The sequence below is a fragment of the Pseudophryne corroboree genome, chromosome 5 (genome assembly GCF_028390025.1).
Source record: "Pseudophryne corroboree isolate aPseCor3 chromosome 5, aPseCor3.hap2, whole genome shotgun sequence".
NCBI classification, from domain to species: Eukaryota; Metazoa; Chordata; class Amphibia; order Anura; family Myobatrachidae; genus Pseudophryne; species Pseudophryne corroboree.
The window spans coordinates 75,542,887-75,566,627 of record NC_086448.1 but is presented as its reverse complement, the minus strand read 5'-3'; the positions used below and the strand labels follow the sequence as shown (position 1 = coordinate 75,566,627).

At 49.3% G+C, this 23,741-nt stretch overlaps 1 protein-coding gene across 1 annotated transcript in view; it reads right to left on the bottom strand.

Annotated features, from left to right (window-relative positions):
* Nucleotides 1–23,741, bottom strand: part of HEPACAM2 (HEPACAM family member 2) — a 175,060-nt gene that overhangs the window by 81,231 nt on the left and 70,088 nt on the right. Inside the window, exon 2 of the mRNA XM_063921390.1 lies at nucleotides 8,633–8,989. Coding sequence (XP_063777460.1) covers nucleotides 8,633–8,989 — 357 coding nt within the window. The remainder of the gene's footprint in view (nucleotides 1–8,632; nucleotides 8,990–23,741) is intronic.

Below are 23,741 nucleotides of genomic sequence, written 5' to 3'. Positions count from 1 at the left end.
ACATACATACATACATACACACAAACACTAGTGATACACAGCACACAAGAGTCCAGTCCACCCAGCCCTCCTCCTCCATCTGTGCGCTGGCTCAGCACAGCACACCGGCCGCGCTCTCATCACCAGCCACTCGTCTCCTGTCATCTCCACGCCCCTCACCTGTCGGGCCTTCGGTATGGAGTTGGCATCCATCCATGCAGTTCCCGGTCTGGAGCTGGGCTCCGAGGGTAGTCACACTGGGTGGTCAAACACGGGGCCGTCTCAGCTGCACTGCATGAATGTGGCCAGCGCGGCCAGGTCCCGGACGTCGTGCACAGCTCCCCTAACCTCTGGCTCTGCTGCCCGCAGGAATATGCGGGGCTGGGTCGGTGTGTTATGGGGGCGATCGCCCTCATCGCCCCCTGCTGGATCCGCCACTGTCTGTGACCAGGCTGATTGTATGCAACGGTTTATTGTACAGAGCTGATTGTTCCCGTAACCCTGGTAAATCCTGAGTTCACCAAGATGGCAATTGTATCCAGTCAAGAGAACTAAATGTGAATGCAAATTTACAGTCTTTCTCCATCTCTGGTGTTGTATTCGTCTATAGATCTACACTAAAAAGGTTTACAGTCAATAGGTCAACTACTAATGGTCGACGTGCATTAAGTCAACAGGGTCAGAAGGTCAACATGTTAAAGGTATACAGTTCAAAAGGCCAACAGGTTCAAAAGGTTGACATGACAATGGTCAGCACACATATGGTCGACACAAGTTTTGTTTTTCATTTTTTTTTCATTTTTCAAACTTTTTAATACTCTACCATCCACATGGACGATGATTGGGAATAGTAACCTGTCTGAAGCATGGTGAGCAAGTAGACGTGGTACACCAATGGAGCTTGTTTGTGGCAGAAATGTGACAAAACACCCCAAAAAACAAAAAAAGTAATTGTGTCTACCATTTCCATGTCAACCAGGTGTGTAATGTATGTTGACCATTAGTGGTTGACGTATTGACTGTAAACCTTTTTAGTTTAGATCTAATAAGCCACACACCCCTGGTGTAATCTACCCAGCAGACATGCACAAGACTCCCCAAATTTGGAGTTTCCTAGAAATTCTGGGAGCGTAGGCAAGTATGCTGTGACTATTAGTAGCCCATACAACTGTACAGTAACGGCATTCACTACATACTGTAGGTGTGTAAACAGTAATACAGCACTATTTTCAATTCTTTCTTACATATGGATCCCCATACGTATTAAAAGGTCCGATATATAAGAGATCTCTGCTGCAGTCTCACGGCACAGCAGTCCCCATAGGATTCTATGGGGCTGTGATATGGCCGCATGCATTAAGCTCTGGAAAGCAGAACATGTCTCAACATCAATATAAAACAAAGCAAGCGGAAGCGGTTTTTAACAAACAGGGAAAGTGTTACCACTGCTGCATAACCTACTACTCTATCACAACCTCCAGATTCAGACAAAGCCTGGGATCCTGCTTGCACTGCACTACAGAGATAAGGAGTCTCAATACATTTTTTCTTCAAGCCAAGATAATGGGGGCCATTCCGAGTTGATCGTAACTGTGCTAAATTTAGCACAGCTACGATCATTCACACTGAGAAGCGGGGGGACGCCCAGCACAGGGCTAGTCCGCCCCGCATGTCAGTGCCCCCCCACCCCTGCAGAAGTGCAAAGGCATCGCACTGGCGATGCCTTTGCACTTCTAGAGTAGCTCCCGGCCAGCGCAGCTTTAGCGTGCTGGCCGGGAGCTACTCATCGCTCCCCAGCCCGCAGCGGCTGCGTGTGACGTCGCGCAGCCGCTGCGGCCCGCCCCCCGTTCGGTCCGGCCACGCCTGCATTGGCCGGACCACTCCCACGAAACGGCAGCCAAACGCCACCGTTCCGGCCCCTCCCGCCCAGCGATCGCCTCTGCCTGTCAATCAGGCAGAGGCGATCGCAGCCCTGCTACGGACTTCTGTGTCTGGCATGCGCCGGCGCACTACGGCGCATGCGAAGTAGGGACCCATTCGCTCGGCTGCGAAAAAAAGCAGCGAGCGAACGGGTCAAAATGACCCCCTATGTGTATTATGGTAGGTTGCCGCTCTTGGCTCTAGGACAAATACACTAGAGCACAATAAAAGGAAAGCATTAGGTGGAGAGAGGCTCCAGGTTGCAGAACCAAAGTGGTATGAGCTATTTATTGCACTCCAAAATAACATCTTGGGAAAGGATAGCCAAGATGTTATTAAGTGATACATTATTCTAGTTCATACAGAGACAATCTGCCCAGGCCACGTTTTCAGGTTCCTCTAGATAATAAACTATTACTTGATATATTATGCATTTATAAGCCAAACAATTCCTGGTACCTCTGCAGAACATTCAGTTTCAGGAAAAGCAAAAGTCGAACTGTAGAACAACAACTCATTTTACAGCAGGTCCTGAAACTAAAAGCAACCGCCTTGCAAATATAATGTAACAATACACCACTTCCTTCCAAGAACAGATTGTTAATGCGGCTGATGTAAAAAACAAACGCACACTCACTTACATAGTAATATAATAAAGTTTTAGAACAGGACATAGGTCTATCAACCTACGGTATTATACATGTTAATTGTTGTGACAGAGAATAAGGCCAAAAGAAAAACAATAATATGATGGTTACCAGTTTTAAACATAATACAGAATAAAAGATTTCCTCCAGATATTATATACTGTAAATAAATATATACTAGCTAAAGTAACTGGCATTGCCCAGGAATAAATTTTCCAGTTATTAAGTTATCAATGAGTTGGAGGTAACTGTCAACATATTACTGGTTATTTCAGTCAGTTATTTCAGGTCATTGAATTATGGATATTTCTGTCAGTCATTACAGCTCATTAAAGTTTTCATCCAAATCCATCCAGTGGAAGCTTTAGAACAGGCTTCCTGGGTCAAAGTTCTGCCCAGCGTACACAAACTCCTATTATGTCTTCTGGGATCCAATATTACCACTCTGTGAAGTTTTCCTCAAAATCCATCTAGTGGCAGGCCCAGAACAGGCTCCCCAGGTCAAAGTTCTGCCCAGCGTATACCAACGGGAGGTCTGACTGGGACCCCAACCCCCTAGTATGTCTTCTGGGATCCAGTGTTTCCACTCTGTGAAGTTTTCCTCAAAATCCATCCAGTGGCAGGTCCAGAACAGGCTGCCTAGGTCAAAGTTCTGCCCCGCGTATACCAACGGGAGGTCCGACTTGGACCCCGACCCCCCAGTGTGTCTTCTGGGATCCAATGTTTCCACTCTGTGAAATTTTCATCCAAATCCATCTGGAGGCAGGACTAGAAAAGACTCCCAGGGTCAAAGTTCTGACCATTGTACAACGGGAGGTCCGTCTAGGACCCCAACCCCCTAGTATGTTTTCTGGGATCCATTGATACCACTTTGTGAACAGGCTCCCTGGGTCACAGTTCTGGCCGGTGCATTCCGCCATGAGGTCCGACCGACCACAACCCACTAGTATATCTTATGGGATGCAATGTTTCCACTGTGTGATGTTTTCTTCCAAATCCATCCAGTGGCAGGCCTAGGACCAGGCTACTTTGGTCAAAGTTCTGTCCGGTGCATTCTACCATGAGGCTCTACTGGGACCCTAACCTAGTACAGTTAATATGGAGAGATCATATAGGAACAGGCACCTCATAGTATGGAGAGATCATATAGGATACTGGCGTTATAAGCTGCAGTGAAAATATTAACTAAATCCCCATGTATTTTTTTATGGTGAGTGCAGAGCCCCCTTTTTATTATTTAAACATTGTGGTCACATACCATATTGCACCCCAGATCTAGGAGTGGCAAGTGCAGTATATCAATGAGTCTCAAACCTGGAAGCATGTGTTAGATTTAATTCTAATGTGATAACAATTGCCATTTTATAATTCTGAGTGATATTATTATTATTATTATTATTATTATCCTTTATTTATATGGTGCCACAAGGGTTCTACAGAGCCTAACAAAATACATAAACAAATGAGCACACAAGAAACAGTGACTTATAATACAAGACAAGTACAAGATTTATAAACATTGCTGCAGTGGTGATCATAACATTCAAATAAGCCGCACGTGGGCAGAAACCAAGGTTTAGGTGCCTTGTAGAGTGTATGGAGTAGATGAAAGTATAAGTAAGGGAAGACAAAGCACATGAGGGGAGATGGCCCTGCTTGTCAGAGCTTACATTCTAGAGGGGAGGGGCAGACAGACAGGGGTGACACAGATGGGGTCGACAGTGAGCACGGAATAGAGGGTTAGGAGGAGAGAAGGCTGATGAAGAAGTGGGTCTTGAGAGCCATTTGAAGTTTTGTAGAGAGATGGAGAGTCTAATAGGGACAGGAAGAGAATTCCAGAGGTAGGGAGGAACACAACCAAAATCTTGGAGGTGGGAGTGGGAGGAAGTAATCAGTTGGAAACGAAGAAGGCGAGCGGGAGCGTAAAGGGAAATAAGGTCAATAAATAAGGTCAATAAATAATAAATAAATAAGGTAAACAGGAGAGGAATTGGTGAGTGCTTTGTAAGTGAGGGTGAGAAGCTTGAATTGGGTTCTGAAGGGGAAGGGGAGCCAGTGTAGGGCTTGTAAGAGAGAGGAGGCAGACGTAGTGTGTTTGGAGAGGAACATGAGTTGGACTGCAGCAGTGATGACAGTTTGGAGTGGAGAGAGGTGGTAGTCAGGAAGGCCAGATAGGAAGAAGTTACAGTAGTCCAATCTGGAGATGACCAGTGAGTGGATGAGTGTATTAGTAGCTTCCAGATGAGAAAGGGTCTGATTCTGGAAATATTTTTAAGATGGAAGCAACAGGGCTGCAAAAGGTTTTGAATGTGTGTTTGAAGGAGAGGGATGAGTTAAGGATAACTCCAAGACAACACACTTGCAGGCTAGTGATAGTTGTTCCATCAATAGATATAAAAAATGTGGGGAGGTGAGGTTATGCAGGAGGGTGGAAAAATGATCAGCTCAGTCTTAGATGGGAATTCAATTGAGGACGGGCATTTAAAAAAACCGAGGCAGGGTTTTTCCCACAGCCGCACTGCAGGATTTTCCTATTCAACCAGTGGACTGAATTCCATAAATAATAGAGTATTCTCTGAAAGACTGACAACATTCTAACCGCCTCTGAGCTGTTTATTCTGTTGTTATAAGTCTCAGTGAGTGCCGTCCAGCTGCATGTATGGTATATTATCTCACAGGTTGGGCACCGGAGCAAGCCGTTTTAAAACTGATGATAAGAGTGCCGAACACTCTATAGGAGGCGCACAATAGTGAAGTGTATTAATACATGCAGGCTTTACTCAAGACAATTAAAATCACTCACATAGAACATGTGTGATATCCAGAAGAATATCACAATAAGCGCATTATAGTAAAACATCAGAGTCTAATATGGACCATGTCCCAGTCTCAGACCGCTCTCACGACTCGTTTGCTGGACCTGTGACATTGTCATGTCTGCATGAGCCATGGAATTATTTATGGTTAATACAGCTTGCGCAACATAAAAGGAAATTTTTTGGCATCTCCTATATAATAGCCCTATTCTGTGATCTTGTGATTCATTTGCTAACGCTGGGCGGAGTCACAACAGTGGGCGGAGTTAGTCAAATGAGTCACAGATCTGGCCAAATCTATAGGACACTAGGAGCAGCTGCAGAAGCAGATAGTATGGACATGGCACAGGCAGGGGTGCATACCTCCCAGCTTTCTCTCTCACACACACACACACACACACACACACACACACACACACACACACACGGCGAAAAGGGGGCGTGGCTTCGCGGGAGGGCCCCCGTTTTCGTCAGTGAGGGGGCATGCCCAGCGCTCTGTGGGCTGCTGGCATGCCCCCAGGGGCTGATTATGAGTCCGGGGGGCACAGGGTACTTGAGACAGGGGAGGGGGGGCACAGGGTACATGAGACAGGGGAGCCCTATCTCATTGCTGTGCCTGCTGTGGGTTGGGGGCGTGGCCTAATCGCGGGACGCGAGGCCACGCCCCATTATGCAAATTCCGGGATTTTTTTTTTTTTTTTAAATGGTATTTTGGCCCCTCAGCTAGAGGTAAATCCAGAGGAGGTGGTCGCTCCCCCCTACACACCCGCACAGGCAGAAGAAAGCAGGGAGACTGCTGCCTCCCTGCAACACCACAGACCTGCCAATACGCAGCAGCGTGTGCTGACTGTAGCACAATGCTGCCGCTGTTGCTGGCAGGACGGGGGAGCTTCTGAGCTGGGACAGAGCTACTCCAGCCAGGGGGCCTCCTAAAACTGTGGGGCCAACGGTACGTACCGCCTGCCCCCCCCCCCTTAATCCGGCTCTGCTGCTGGAACCCCCCCTTAATCCGTACCCCCTGATGCCCCCTCTCCCTCTGTCTCCACTATTCACCGCTGCTCTGCTAAGCAGAACAGCGAGTACAGGAGCTTTCCAACTGCCCCCCCCCCCCCCCCACCGCAGGACACTGCGACCCGCGGGTGGGACAGCGGGACAGACCCCAAAAAAGGGACTGTCCCGCGAAAATTGGAACATTTGGGAGGTATGGGGGTGTGTGAGGGGGTATGCCATACTTGACCCCCACATCAGCATACTCAGCAGGGTCTCTCTGGCAGGGAGGAGCGTCACATTCTGGCACACTCCACGCTTCTTAGCTGTAGTTTTGTGGGTCACCAGCCGCTGTGCACTTTCCGTACTGCCTCTGTTATCTCCAGCCCCTGCGACCCCACCGCTAGCTGCAGCGCTGCCACCCGCAGTGAGTTGCGCCCAGCTCCTTCACACACTTTAGCCGGCGGGTAGCGCTGCAGAAGTCCGCGCTGCTTGCAGGCTCTGACCCCCTCCTCCCTCCAGCATCAGCGTCTCCTGGGAGCTAACCAGTCACTCCCAGTCTCCCCTTACCATAGTGCCCAGCAGCCGTGAGGTCCGCGCCACGTGCATGTTATGACCCCCTCCTCCCTCCAGCCGCAGCATCTCCTGGGGGCTAACCAGTCACTCCCAGTCTCACCTTACCACAGTGCCCGGCAGCTGCGCGAGGTCTGCGGTGTGTGACTGAGGAGGGGGGGAGTGATGCGGACGGGCAGAGGAAGCAGGAATACAGCCTAAGAGAGTCAGCCATGCCAAGTCTCCACCAGCAGCAGATGCCAACAGGTTGGAGTGGAACAGCAGCAGCCAGCAGCAGTGACTCCGGTAAGACACATCTGTCTGTCACCACTGTTCTGTCCCTAATACCAATCTCTCCCGTGCCCTGTGTTCTGTCATGTCCCTGTAACCCCTGGCCTTGACCTGCCACCCTTATCCTGGCCCTTTCACCCTTATCCTGGCCCTTTCACCCTTATCCTGGCCCTGTCACCCTTATGCTGGCCCTGCTACCCCTATCCTGGCCCTGTCACCCCTGTGCTTGCCCTGTCAACCCTATACTGGCCCTGACACCCCTGTCCTGGTCCTGCCGCCCCTACACTGACCCTGTCACCCCTATCCTGTCCCTGTCATTTCTGTCCTGGCCCCGTCGCCCATGTCCTGGCCCCGTCACCCCTGTCCTGGCCCCGTCACCCCTGTTCTGACCCTGTCACCCCTGTCCTGGCCCAGTCAACCCTGTTCTGACCCTGTCACCCCTGTCCTGGCCCTGTTACTGCATACCCTCCAACTACCTTTTTGGCAGGTACAGTACCCGCAGCACCTCCAGACCTCTCCCCAATGCACCACACCTCCGCACCTTCCCCTCCACCACATGCGGCACTCCACCCCTCCCCCACATGCTGTGCCTCCAGACCCCCTACACCACCCGCGGCTCCCACTCCTCCGCCCCTTCACCACCCCCAGCAATCTCCAGGCCCCCTCCACCATTCACCCCCCTTATATGTCTCCCCCACACCTGCCCCCCTCCACCCGCAGCATCTGCAGACACCCTCCTCCATCCGCGGTCCCCCCCTCACCCACCCCTCCCCCACCGATGGCACCCCCGCACCTGCCCCACCACCACCTGCAGCACCTCCGGACCTCCTTCCCCATCTGCCGCAACACCCGTACCTGCCCCTCCCCTACCAATGGCGCCTACGGACCCCTACCCCACCAGTGGCACTCCCGCCCCTTCCCATCCCACAGCACCTCCGGAACCCTTCACCCATCTGCAACATCCCCACACCTGCCCCTCCCCCACCCATGGCACCCCTGCCCCTCCCCCACCTGCAGTGCCTCCGGACCCCTCCCCATCTGCATCCCCCACTCCTCTGCCCCTCCCCCACCCGCAGCACCTCCCAACCCTTCCCCATCCGGGCCCCACCCCCACTTCCGCCCCCCCTCCATCCGCAGCATCTACAGACACCATCCGCAGTACCCCCCGCACCCGCTACATTCTGTACATTGTGGTCTGCAGGTGCTGTTCACGCCGTCGCAAGGGGCTGCGCCTCCTTCACCATCGCACACCCTTTCATTGTGCAATATTTAACCACTAACAAAGGAATGCAGGTGATACTCCATATAACACAAATATTGAACCCCAGAAAGGCATGCAAGGGTTAAGGGGGCGTAGCCCCTTGCGACGGTGTGAAGAGCGCCCGTAGGGCGCGATGAAGCACCTAGTATATATATATATATATATTTTTTTTTACTTACCATTTACAGTGACTTCGATCTTCTGAGTGGCTGACACAGTGATTTCTTCTTCTACGTTAACTTTCACAGTATAGCTTCCCTCATCACTTACATGTAAGGAATTGATCAGCAAGGAAGCATTTGGTGGATTCAGTGTAAACTTGTGTCGTAATTCCATATCTGGGAAAACTGACTGATTATAGGACGTTATCAGCAATTTCGCCAGGTCCCGCGGCCTTTCAAGCAGCCATATGATTTGGACTCCGGATACAGACGTATCGACGTCATAGTGAATGGGCAGGATAAGAGGCTGTCCCTTGATGCCATGAATAGTCGGAGATGGTACCACAAGTTTCAGCACAGTACAGGTGGCACATGCTTTAGAAAATTAAAAGAGATAAAGAAAAAAAAATGTTACAAAAATGTATTATCTACGTTGCTGCTAAATTCAAAACACATCCCACAGAGACATTTCATAGCGCTCTTGTGTGTTGCTGTCACTCAGACCCACATGGTTTGCAACAGTGAAACAAGCTGGACGTAGGAACTTTGGGGCTGATTTATTAAGCTCGGTGGAGTGATAAATTGGAAGGTGATAAATGACCAGCCAGTCAGCTCCTAACTGTCATTTTTCAAACCCAGCCTGTGACATGGTAGTTAGGCTCTGATTGGCTGGTGCTTTATCACCTTCCACTTTATCACTTCACCGAGCTTAATAAATCTGCCCCTTTATTTCAAGTAACAGTTCTTTTCACACCAGCAGTCTTCACATCTCCGCTCTGCCCTGTGTTTCACGTTTAGTTGCTGAGATTGGCTACATTTTGTCCAAGGCTCTCTTATTTAAAATGTGCTAACACAATGACATGTAGGAGATAACTGAGCTGAAATACTCTGTGCCAGGTGTTTACAGGTTAGTCCAACCCGACCCACATCATCTACAGTTCAACCAGTTTTTAAGTATGAATACATGCGCTGACATAAGCCAAACACTCATAAAGCACTGCTTGCTATCGCACTGCACCCACTTTAGGACTCGCAATGAATATGTCTAAAGACGCATGCAGCTTAACATACACACATAAGGCTGCCACCCTATCGGGCCTATTTATTAACAGCTTTCGCCAGAGAAATCTTCTAAAAATAGGATTTTGGTACCTACCGGTAAATCCTTTTCTCGTAGTCCGTAGAGGATGCCGGGGTCCACATTAGTACCATGGGATATAGACGGGTCCTCCAGGAGCCATTGGCACTTTAAGAGTTTGAGAGTGTGGGCTGGCTTCTCCCTCTATGCCCCTCCTACCAGACTCAGTCTAGAAACTGTGCCCGAGGAGACGACATACTTCGAGAGAAGGATATTACACAGATAGTGGTGAGATTCATACCAGCTCACACATACAAGGCACGTCAAGTCAACTAGCTTGAACTACTCAGCAACTGCTGAAACATTACTTACCAAGTAACAATGCAGTACTCAACTAAAACGAAGTTGTACTGCACCAAATAACAATTGCAGGAAAACGAAGCGCTGGGCGGGCACCCAGCATCCTCTACGGACTACGAGAAAAGGATTTACCGGTAGGTACCAAAATCCTATTTTCTCTTACGTCCTAGAGGATGCTGGGGTCCACATTAGTACCATGGGGATGTACCAAAGCTCCCAGAATGGCAGGGAGAGCGTGGAGGCTCCTGCAGAACTGATTGACTGAACTTCAGATCATCAGCAGCCAAAGTATCAAACTTGTAAAACTTTGCAAACGTGTTCAACCCAGACCAAGTTGCAATGCCGAGACACCCTGGGCAGCCGCCCAAGAAGACCCCACTTTACAAGTAGAGTGGGCCTTAACAGATTTTGGACACGGCAGGTCCTGCTGTAGAATAAGCGTGTCACAACTGAGAGCTGGTGTTGACCTGAAATGGCCTCAGTTGTAGGGGCTGGTGTGAATGTAAATCTGGGCGGCAGAATAGGACTCCTAGACATACAGATGACTTGTGCCACCAGTGCCCGAAGGTGTGACCACGACAACAAGGATAAAATGAATGTTTGTTTATTGAACACAGTTCTGATGGTACATCGGCAGTTGCAAAGATATGATATGAGAAATGATTAAAAACAGTACACAGTTCCACAAGAAGTAGCAATAGTTAGTATTCCCTTAGGTGTGGTATCCGCACAAGGCTAGCTTGGGAAATTAGGAGATGGAGAGTCCTTTTACCATCACCTAGGTGCTGTATGGTAGATGAAGGCTGGAACTGGTCAGCAGATGTTGTACAGAGGCTGAACGTACTGTAGAGTGAGTAGTACACGTAGACTGCCGGTTTTGCCGGATGGAACCGGTAACAGAGAACTGTGGATGAAGTGCAGATGAACCAGTGTTAGCAGAGGAGTTGAATGACACTGGTGATGCTAGAGCTCGATGAATTTGAAGAACAGAAGACTTGAACACTGAAGATATTAGGAACACCGATGGCGGAGCACCGGTAACAGGAAGCTGAACACCGCTGGGAGCCAAATGCTGGAAGCCGGTGTTTCAGAGCACTGCCGATAGCAGAAGGCAATGAGGATACTATGGAGTCAGGCAGGCACCGCAGGGTGGTGATTGGTGCGGGTCTCTGAAGAACTGGAGACTCAGGAGCTGGAATACCTGGAACACAGTTAGTAATCACAGAGAGCAGAGACAGGATACACTGGTAATGACAACCAAAGCACTGACAACTTCCTGGTTTAGGATCAGTCCTTTTATACCCTCAGCAGTGCAAGGATTGGATCAGTAATCAGGCAGAGCTCAGTGATGCTGTAGATTGGTGGAAATAGTATCATGTGATCAGAACCAACATGGCTGCGCCCATACTGGCCTTTGGAGGAAAACCTGGTTTGTAATCCCATATGGAGCTTTTACAGTAATGGCGGCAGCGGGCGCAGGGAACAGTGGACGCCAAGCTGCACAGGAAACTCACAGAGACGGCGGCAGAGACCACAGCGGGTGAGAGGCGCTGCACAGATCTGTTAGTGTTTTGAACTGTAATAATAGCGGCAAAGGCCGCAGCTGACAGGAGACGACACTCTGATCCATCCAAGCGCTGAGAGCGCAGCAATGGCGGCGGAGGCCGCGACAGACAGGAGACGCTATGCAGAGCTGTCCAAGTGCTGAGAGTGCAGTAATGGCGGCGGAGGCCGCGATGGGCTAGAAACGCCATTCCACTCATAAGGGTTCCTTGTGACAGCATCTGCAAACTGGCATAGAGGAGATATGAAGTAAAGATGATTAGTGTTATGGTTGAGACCCGGCCCTGGAACGCTGAGCCAGCCTCAGGAGACACCTGAAAGGTAAGTAATGGTGTCCTGTAACCCGGATCGTGACAAAGCGTGCTGGATAGTGAACCTAATCCAGCGAGAGATAGTCTGCTTAGAAGCAGGACACACAATTTTCTTGGGATCATACAGGACAAACAGAGAGTCCGACTTTCTGTGACAAGAAGTTCTCTTCACATATATTTTCAGAGCCCTTACAACATCCAAGGACTTTGAAGTAATTGAGGAGTCAGTAGCCACTGGCACCACAATAGGTTGGTTGATATGGAATGCCGACACAACCTTCGGAAGAAACTGCTGACGAGTCCGTAGCTCAGCTCTATCTTCATGGAAGATTAAGTAAGGGCCTTTACATGATAAAGCCCCCAGCTCGGACACACGTCTAGCAGAAGCTAATACCAACAGAGTGACCACCTTCTATGTAAGAAATTTGACCTCCACCTCCTGTAGAGGTTTAAACCAATACGACTGGAAGAACTGCAACACCACGTTAAGGTCCCAAGGTGCCGTAGGCACCTATGCCAGTTTGCAGATGCTGTCACAAGGTTGGATATGCAGAACTCCCTTCAAAAAGGTCTGAACCTCAGGGAGGGCAGCCAATTGTTTCTGAAAGAAAATGGATAGGGCTGAAATCTGGACCTTCACAGATCCCAACCTCAGACCCATATCCACTCCTGCTTGCAGGAAGAGGAGGAAATGTCCCAGTTGAAACTCCACCATAGGAAACTTCTTGGACTCACACCGAGAGACATATTTCTTCCAAATACGATGGTAATGTTTAGACATTTCCCCTTTCCTAGCCTGTATGAGGGTAGGAATAACCTTCTTCGGAATGCCCTTCCGAGCAAGAATCAGGCGCTCAACTTCCATGCCGTCAAACGTAGCCGCGGTAAGTCTTGATAGGCGAACGGCCCCTGCTGCAGCAGGTCCTCCCGAAGAGGAAGAGGCCTCAGCTCTTCTTGCAGTAGATTCAGAAGGTCCACGTACCAAGCCCTTCTTGGCCAATCTGGGGCAGTGAGGATTTCTTGAACCCTTGTTCTCCTTAGGATTCTGGGGATGAGTGGGAGTGGTGGAAACACGTACACTGACTGGAACACCCACGCAGACACCAGGGCATCCACTGCCACTGCATGCTTTTCTGTCCAGAGGAGTATTCTTGTCACCTCTGACATTTCCGCTCTGCTCTTCGTTCCGCCTTGTTGGTTTATGTAAGCCACTGTTGTTACGTTGTCCGACTGAACTTGAATAGCCCGGTTTCTTAGAAGAGGGGCCGCCTGAAAAAGACTGTTGTAGATGGCTCTTAGTTCCAGAATGTTGATGGGCAGGCCGGCTTCCAGGCTTGACCACCGTCCTTGGAAGGTCACCCCTTGAGTGACTGCTCCCCAGCCCCGGAGGCTCGCATCCATTGATAGCAGGACCCAGTCCTGAATTCCGAACCTGCGGCCTTCCAGGAGGTGAGGCAAATGGAGCCACCAGAGGAGTGAGATCCTTGCCCTTGGTGACAGACAAATTCTCTGATGCATGTGGAGGTGAGAACCCAACCACTTGTCCAGGAGATTCAGTTGGAAGGTCCGAGCATGGAATCTCCTGTACAGGAGAGCCTCGTAAGAGGCCACCATCTTTCCCAATAGGCGAATACATTGATGAACCGACACCCGGGGTGGCTTCAAGACATCCCAGACCATGGATTGGATCATCAATGCCTTGTCCCACGGAAGAAACACCCGCTGCACTTCCGTATCCAGGATCATTCCCAGAAATGACAATCTCTGGGTTGGTTCCAAATGTGACTTTGGAAAATTCCGAATCCAACCATGACTCTGGAGCAGTCGATTCGTGAGAACAATGGACTGCAGCAGCCTCTCCTTGCCTTTATCAGGAGATCGTCAAGATAAGGAATGATGTTCACACCCTGCTTGCGGAGTAGTATCATCATTTCCGCCATCACCTTGGTAAACACCCTCGGTGCTGTGGAGACGCCGAATGGCAGGGCCTGGAACTGAAAATGACAGTCCAGCAATGCGAAGTGGAGATAAGCCTGATGCGGCAGCCAGATCGGAATCTCGAAGGTAAGCATCCTTGATATCCAGTGATACCAGGAATTCCCCCTCCTCCAGACCTGATATCACCGCCCTGAGAGACTCCATCTTGAACTTGAACTCCTTTAGAAAGGGGTTCAATGATTTTAGGTTCAGAATGGGCCTGACCGAACCATTCGGTTTCAGTACAACGAAAAGGTTCGAATAGTAACCCTTGGTCAGCATGTGAGGTGGCACTGGCACAGTGACCTGTGCCTCCAACAGCTTTTGGACAGCGTCCTGAAGCACTGCGCTGTCTTACAACAGAGTTGGTAAGCCCGACTTGAAAAAACGATGAGCCTGTATCCCTGAGACACAATATCTACTACCCAGATATCCAGGCCGGACGATACCCAGACATGACTGAACTGTCTCGCTCCCACAGGCCCCACCACCAGGCCGTGCAGTCCACCGTCATGAGGAGGACTTTGCGGTACCTGAAGCAGGCTTTTGTTCCTGGGAACCTGCAGCGGCAGGTTTCTTGGACTTAACCCTACCTCCCCTAAAGAAGGTATTGGATGATCTGGCCTTTCTAGGCTTGTTAGGCCGAAAGGACTGCTGCACAGCTGAGGAGAAGGATTTTATCGGTGTGCTGCTGAGGGAAGAAACAGAGACTTACCCGCTGTAGCGGTGGATATCCACGCGTCAAGAGCTTCCCCAAAGAGAGCCTGACCTGTGTAGGGTAGCGACTCCACGCTTCTTCTGGATTCCGCGTCGGCCGACCACTGGCGCAGCCACAATCCCCGATGAGCTGAAACAGATATGGAAGAAATTCCTGCAGCCATGGAACCCAGGTCTTTCATGGATTCTACCATAAAACCTGCAGAATCATGTATGTTGCGTAAATATAATGCAACGTCATCCCTATCCATTGTATCCCAATCCTCAAGCAAGGTAGCCGATCACTTCACTATTGCCTTTGCAATCCATGCATTAGCAATAGTGGGACGTAATATGGGCCCTGAAGCAGTGTACATTGATTTTAGCTTGTTATCAATCTTCCTATTTGCCGGCTCTTTCAAGGCGGTAGATCCCGGAACAGGTAAAACCACCTTTTTTGAGAGTCTGGATACAGATGCGTCAACAATCAGCGGGTTTTCCCACTTTTTCCTATCCTCTTCAGGGAAAGGAAAAGCCACCAGAACCCTCTTGGGGATCTGAAACTTCTTTTCAGGGTTAACGCATGCTTTTTCAAATATAGCATTCAGCTCCTTTGACGCAGGGAAGGTTAGTGAGGCTTTCTTTTTTTCAGTGAAAAAAGCCTCCTCAACCTGCTCAGGTGTGGTATCATTAACATTTAACACATCCCTGATAGCCTCTATCAACATTTGCACCCCCCTTACAAGAAATGCGGACCCCCGCAACACATCCCCATCACCATCTGTAGTATCAGAATCGGTATCCGTGTCGTCTTGTGTGACATGCACAAGCGAACGTTTGTGGGGGTATATAGCGGGGTGTCCTGAGGTAGCAGACATAGAGCTCTGCAATACCTGGGTTGCAGATTCATTACTAGCAACCCTGTCAGAAATCTGAGAAATCCAAGTTTTGATAGAGGAAAACCACTCTGGTTCCCTTGCTGGTATCTGTGCTAAACCAGTGCTAACCTGATTACATGGAATGGGATCATCCTGGGAGGATAAATCCTCTGCAGCATATGACACAGTGTCCCCGGACAAAATGAGACCACCAAACACTCCACACACACACAGGTGGGGGCAGACAGAGTTTCGCCCCCAAGAATGGCAAGAGAGAGACAGAGATTGGAGCCAACCCAACATCCAGCGCTTTCTAGCAAAGGGAGACCCTTTGTTAGCACTGACTGTGCTCCTTAATAGGACACACAGTCTAATTACAGTCTCCCCTCCCTTCTACATCCCCCTGGTACCGTGTACAGTAAGCTGGAGTTGCTGTGGAGGGACCAGTTCTTCCTCGCAGTGCTGTGCAGGCAGGAAAATGGCGCTGGAACGCTGCTGGGTCTGCTCTGAGGAGAAGCTCCGCCCCCTTAATGGCACTGTCTTCCCACTCCTCAGATGATTATACTGGCCCGAGGACTTTTCCTGGCTGATATCCGCGGACCCCGACAGGCTTGCTGACCAGTGGGGGGGGGGGGGGGGGGGGGGTAAGCACTGGCCCAGGGCGCCCCTCACAGTGCCGCACTATTTGCCTCTGGTACCTTCCAGGAGCGCAGTTAATACTGCGCTCCCTCCCCGTTGTCGCCATCTTCACACCGGCCCACCGCTTCCTAGGGGGGTCGGTGACTCACTCATCACTTCTTCAGCTCTGTAAGGGGTTGGCGGCATGCTGCTTGGGCGAGCGGTTCCCTGTGGTGGAGAACGATCAGACCCATCTGGAGCTCAGTGTCCAGACAGCGGAGTCAGTGGCTCAGCCCCCGCAGTGCGGACACTGCTCCCCCCCTTAGTCCCTCGCTGCAGGCAGGCTGTTGCCAACAGCCTCCTGTAAAAAAATAAACTGTAAAATAAAACTTTACCAGAAAAGCTCTGTAGAGCTCCCCTAGCTGTGACCGGCTCCTCCAGGCACATTTTCTAAACTGAGTCTGGTAGGAGGGGCATAGAGGGAGGAGCCAGCCCACACTCTCAAACTCTTAAAGTACCAATGGCTCCTGGTGGACCCGTCTATACCCCATGGTACTAATGTGGACCCCAGCATCCTCTAGGACGTAAGAGAAATAATGGTTTTCTCATGTTTCCCACAGATATTAGTATCCCTCAAGTACATGAAGGGGTGACCATAGCCGATATCTCCCTCCGTTTTTAAATCGCAAAAGTAACACCATAGGTAAGTAACCGGCGCAAGAATCCCAGCATCACTCAGCAGACCCAAGGTAAGTATCAGGGTATGGGTTAGGGCATGGAGGGGGGGTTAGGGTTAGGTGCTAATGGAGTGGTTAACCATAACCACCACCTGCTGCGGGTTAGCTGTCGGGATCTTCAGTGTTGGGATGCCGCTGTCGGTCATGTGTACAACTGTGACTAAGTTGATGCATGAGTGCAACAGTCTACTGCACTTGTGCTAATTTCCAGCATGGGTGCAGGATATGCAGTGTGGGCCCCCCTGCACCCAGCAGCATGTGTGAATTGTACACACTTATACATATGCCCATGTGGCTTGGCCTACAATACCACGCGTTAAGGAGGACTCCAGAAAAGTCATGACTCCCCCAAATATTCAAGAATTGGCAAGTTTGAAGAAATGTTTCATATCTCTGGAATTTAGGCTCTTCACAGATTTATTTTACAGTAGACATTTGACAGTCCAAAAGAGCAAACGGTTCACAAGATAATCACGTCTTGACAGGGAGCCTTCGCTCTGACGGTTACACAAAATATAGGCCTGTTCCTGTTTTCTCTATCTCGCTCGATAATTCCATCTTATTTCCAGCGTCCTCTGTTACTTAATGATGGTTAAAATGATCTGTTCTGCTGGGGTTTTTTATAAACTCTTAAAATAGCCTCATTCGTTCAGTAGCTGACAGGTGTCTGCACAGACTGCTCCACTGAAATCACACAGACTAAAGTAGCATTCCCTTCCTAAGGGAAAAATAAATACATTTATAGAAGTAACAGTGAACTTTCAGGTTATTCTCCGATAATAAAAGTAATAATACATTAACATGTGATTACTGATACGCTGATCCATCTGTGAAGGTTCTAGTAGTTAGGGGTCTATTTACTAAGCAATGAACGGAGATAAAGTGCATGGAGATAAAGGTGGTCATTCCGAGTTGATCGCTCGCTAGCAGTTTTTAGCAGCCGTGCAAACGAACGCTATGCCGCCTCCCACTGGGAGTGTATTGTAGCTTAGCAGAAGAGCGAATGAAAGGATCGCAGAGCGGCTACAAAATATTTTTGTGCAGTTTCAGAGTAGCTTCAGACCTAACTCAGCGCTTGCGATCACTTCAGACTGTTCAGTTCCTGCGTTTGCCCAGCCACGCCTGCGTTTTTCATGGCACGTCTGCGTTTTTTCAAACACTCCCTGAAAACGGTCAGTTGCCACCCAGAAACGCCCACTTCATGTCAATCACTCTGCGGCCACCAGTGCGACTGAAATGCTTAGCTAGACCCTGTGCAAAACTACATCGTTCGTTGTGCCCATACGTCGCGCGTGTGCATTGCGGCGCATACGCATGTGCAGAACTGCCGGTTTTTTGCCTGATCGCTGCACAACGAACGAAAGCAGCTAGCGATCAACTCGGAATGACCCCCAAAGTACCAGTCAATCAGGTTCTAACTACCATGTCACAGGCTGGGTTTCAAAAATGACAGTTAGGATCTGGTTGGCTGGTACTTTATCTCCACCTAAGGCTTAGTAAATAGACCCCTTAGTGTAGTAAGTGTGAACTAATGATTGACAAGTTCAGATTTATTGGGTTACAGCGCACAATTGTTCTTGGCACCAATTTATTAATTAAATGTAGCGGGTTATTTTATTAAACTGGTGTAAAAAGATAGTAATTTCCATTTCTAACCTATAAAATATTCACTTTCACTTTCTATATTATGGTGGTAAAATGATGAGCATGTTATATTGGCATTTCTATAATGGGTGCAATCTGTGCAGTACACACGGGCCCCTGGGTCCAGGGGGGGGGGCCCACACCACACACACGGCACCCATGTTTTAATGCTTACCTTTCCAGTGTCCCGCATCGGGCACTGCAGCAAAAATCACAGCCAAAATGGCCACCGCGCATACACAGTAGTAATTAGTCTTCGGAATATGGCAGTCACCATGTTTCCGGAGACCTACACATGCGCAGTAGACTCTGGCACAATGCCTACAGTGCCGTGGTGAGGAGGGGGCCCACCTGCAGTCAGCTCACAGGCTCTGGTAAAATGCCCTTGATATGGTGGTTGCCCAACCCAGTCCTCAAGGCGCCATGACAGACCTAGTTTCATGGATATTCATGGTTGAGAATAGATGGTTAAATCAAATGACTGAGATACTGTACTAATAAAAAGTCACCTGCACTGAAACATGGATGTCCTTAAAATCTGGACTGTTAAAATACCTTGAGGAAGGAGTTTGGACTAATACAATTTGCTTGTTTTCTATTAATAACACCACAATTTTCAGTTGCTCAAGATTGTATAAGTATCTTTTATAATATCCTATTCTGTTCTTATAGCCTTATAGAGAAACAAGTGGCGTATGCAGTGGGGTTTCTGAGTATCCAGAAACAGGGCTGCAGAGAGGTTGCATAGAACCGGGTAAAGTCGAGGAGAGTGGCCCAATCACTAATGTGTGGCCACGCCCCCTTAGAAATCTGTGGGGGGTAAAAACTACTATTTGTGTGCCACAGAGCTAAACGGGGGGGGGGGGGGGGGGGGGGGGAAGAGGCAGTGTGGGGCAAGTAGACTGATAGTTGCGATTGTAACCCTCCCCACCCTCCTGCAGGCAGTGGAGACTCCTGCACCCAGTGGCAGCAGTCTCCCTGGACCCACCACAGGGTGTGCTGGGCTAGGTATAGAGGCTGTGGCTGGCTGATAAGTAAGAGTGTGGGGTGGGTGAGTGTGATCCGAGGCCCCTCCAACAACCCCAGTACAGTTAATTAGTACCCCCCTTGGCACCACTGCCCAGCCAGAACTACTGCCTGTGGTGGGTTCAGTATGATTTCCAGATGGACGGGATGCCAGCGGTCAGGATACCGACAGCGGCAACCCGTTCATCAGAATCCTGATATCCCCTCTAAAGTACCCTAACCCTACTCTGCCCCTACCCAAACCCTCCCTTGTGGTTGCCAAAAGCTAACCCTCCTCCCTGGTAGTGCCTAACCCTAACCCTTCCGGGTGGCGTCTAGCCCTAAACTTCCATTCCCCGCGGCCTAAACCTAATCATGCCTGCTTGGTGCCTAACCCTAACCTCCCCTTCTATGTGCCTAATGCTCCCTCCCCTGTTCCTAACCCTAACCTTCCCGGCCCTGCACCCTAACCCTTAACCCCTTCTCCTGCCTAAACCTAACCCAGCCAACCCCCCCCCCCCTTTGGATGGACGTTCAGGATTCTGGCTGTCAGTATTGTGACGCCGGGATCCTGTCCAGCGTCCGTAAATAGATGCCGGGATTGCGGCGTCCTTCGGGATCCCAGCTTCGGTGTATCGATCACCGGAATCCCGTTAGTCGGGAAGCTAACTGCTTCCCCCTACGGCTACTTGATTATGGAGGAACCACAGAGAGAAGCGCTATCACTAAAATTATTAATATATTTTATTAAAATGACCTTAATCACATTTAAGAATTATGAGAAAACCTGAACATCCTGTGACTTTAAGAAATACTGTAGCAGCAACACATCAAAACATGTAACAATTTGTATTCCTCACTGGAGGCCTCCTTTGAAACAATGTATCAATCTACCCTCTATATAATATATAGTAACTCTTATGATTGAAAGGAATGTCTTATAATGAGCTCCACGCGTGGGCTGATAGAAACACTTGAGACCATATATTGGTAGAGGGTTTGAAAGTTCATCCGTGGTGTATATAGGAATTATTCACATTGATATCATCCGCTCAATTATTTGTGAGATCCCTATTAGCCCTTAGTTCCCAATGATGCCGTCCAGACTTGACAAGCTTTTTTGTGTCATTTTTGTGTTTTTTGAGGTTCAGCACCTCAAATAAGTGAAGCTGCAGTCAGTATTAATATTATCATTGTCTCATAGCCAGTACACCAGCGCCTGCTTATAATAAGAATTTACTTACCGATAATTCTATTTCTCATAGTCCGTAGTGGATGCTGGGGACTCCGTCAGGACCATGGGGAATAGCGGCTCCGCAGGAGACAGGGCACATCTAAAGAAAGCTTTTAGGATCACATGGTGTGTACTGGCTCCTCCCCCCATGACCCTCCTCCAAGCCTCAGTTAGGTACTGTGCCCGGACGAGCGTACACAATAAGGAAGGATCTTGAATCCCGGGTAAGACTCATACCAGCCACACCAATCACACTGTACAACTTGTGATCTGAACCCAGTTAACAGTATGATAACACACGAAGTAGCCTCTGAAAAGATGGCTCACAACAATAATAATAACCCGATTTTTGTAACAATAACTATGTACAAGTATTGCAGACAATCCGCACTTGGGATGGGCGCCCAGCATCCACTACGGACTATGAGAAATAGAATTATCGGTAAGTAAATTCTTATTTTCTCTAACGTCCTAGTGGATGCTGGGGACTCCGTCAGGACCATGGGGATTATACCAAAGCTCCCAAACGGGCGGGAGAGTGCGGATGACTCTGCAGCACCGAATGAGAGAACTCCAGGTCCTCCTTAGCCAGAGTATCAAATTTGTAAAATTTTACAAACGTGTTCTCCCCTGACCACGTAGCTGCTCGGCAAAGTTGTAATGCCGAGACCCCTCGGGCAGCCGCCCAAGATGAGCCCACCTTCCTTGTGGAGTGGGCCTTTACAGATTTAGGCTGTGGCAGGCCTGCCACAGAATGTGCAAGTTGGATTGTGCTACAGATCCAACGCGCAATCGTCTGCTTAGACGCAGGAGCACCCATCTTGTTGGGTGCATACAATATAAACAACGAGTCAGATTTTCTGACTCCAGCTGTCCTTGAAATATATATTTTTAATGTTCTGACAACGTCCAGTAACTTGGAGTCCTCCAAGTCGCTAGTAGCCGCAGGCACCACAATAGGCTGGTTCAAGTGAAAAGCCGAAACCACCTTAGGGAGAAAATGAGGACGTGTCCGCAGTTCTGCCCTGTCCGAATGGAAAATCAGATATGGGCTTTTGTACGATAAAGCCGCCAACTCTGATACTCTCCTGGCTGAAGCCAGGGCCAGTAGCATGGTTACTTTCCATGTAAGATACTTCAAATCTACAGATTTGAGAGGCTCAAACCAATGAGATTTGAGAAAATCCAAAACTACGTTTAGATCCCACGGTGCCACTGGGGGCACAATCGGGGGCTGTATATGTAGTACACCCTTGACAAAAGTTTGTACTTCAGGCACTGAAGCCAATTCCTTCTGGAAGAAGATTGATAAGGCCGAAATTTGAACTTTAATAGACCCCAATTTGAGGCCCATAGACAATCCTGCCTGCAGGAAATGTAAGAATCGACCCAATTGAAATTCTTCCGTTGGGGCCTTCTTGGCTTCACACCACGCAACATATTTTCTCCAAATGCGGTGAAAATGTTGTGCGGTCACTTCCTTCCTAGCCTTAATCAAGGTAGGAATAACTTCCTCTGGAATGCCCTTTTCTTTTAGAATCCGGCGTTCAACCGCCATGCCGTCAAACGCAGTCGCGGTAAGTCTTGGAACATACAAGGTCCCTGCTGAAGCAGATCTCTTCTTAGAGGTAGAGGCCACGGATCCTCCGTGAGCATCTCTTGAAGTTCCGGATACCAAGTTCTTCTTGGCCAATCCGGAGCCACTAGTATTGTTCTTACTCCCCTTTTCCGAATAATTCTCAGTACCTTTGGTATGAGAGGCAGAGGAGGAAACACATACACTGACTGGTACACCCATGGTGTTACCAGAGCGTCCACAGCTATTGCCTGAGGGTCTCTTGACCTGGCGCAATATCTGTCCAGTTTTTTGTTGAGGCGAGACGCCATCATATCCACCTTTGGTTTTTCCCAACGGTTCACAATCATGTGGAAAACTTCCGGATGAAGTCCCCACTCTCCCGGGTGAAGGTCGTGTCTGCTGAGGAAGTCTGCTTCCCAGTTGTCCACTCCCGGGATGAACACTGCTGACAGTGCTATGACATGATTTTCCGCCCAGCGAAGAATCCTTGCAGCTTCTGTCATTGCTCTTCTGCTTCTCGTGCCGCCTTGTCTGTTTACGTGGGCGACTGCCGTGATGTTGTCCGACTGGATCAACACCGGCTGACCCTGAAGCAGCGGTTTTGCCAAGCTTAGAGCATTGTATATCGCTCTTAGCTCCAGTATATTTATGTGAAGAGACGTCTCCAGGTCTGACCATACACCCTGGAAGTTTCTTCCCTGTGTGACTGCTCCCCAGCCCCGTAGGCTGGCATCCGTAGTCACCAGGACCCAGTCCTGTATGCCGAACCTGCGGCCCTCTAACAGATGGGCACTCTGCAACCACCACAGGAGAGACAACCTTGTTCTTGGTGACAGTGTTATCCGCTGATGCATGTGCAGATGCGATCCGGACCATTTGTCCAGCAGATCCCACTGAAATGTTCGTGCATGGAATCTGCCGAATGGAATTGCTTCGTAAGAAGCCACCATCTTTCCCAGGACTCTTGTGCATTGATGTACTGACACAGTTCCTGGTTTTAGGAGGTTCCTGACCAGTTCGGATAACTCCCTTGCTTTCTCCTCCGGGAGAAACACCTTTTTCTGAACCGTGTCCAGAATCATTCCCAGGAACAGCAGACGTGTTGTCGGGGTCAATTGAGATTTTGGAAGATTCAGAATCCACCCGTGTTGCTGAAGCACTACTTGGGTTAGTGCTACACCGACTTCCAGCTGTTCTCTGGACTTTGCCCTTATCAGGAGATCGTCCAAGTAAGGGATAATTAATACGCCTTTTCTTCGTAGAAGAACCATCATTTCGGTCATTACCTTGGTAAAGACCCGAGGGGCCGTGGACAAACCAAACGGCAGCGTTTGAAACTGATAATGACAGTCTTGTATCACGAACCTGAGATACCCTTGGTGTGAGGGGTAAATTGGGACATGCAGATAAGCATCTTTTATGTCCAGGGACACCATGAAGTCCCCTT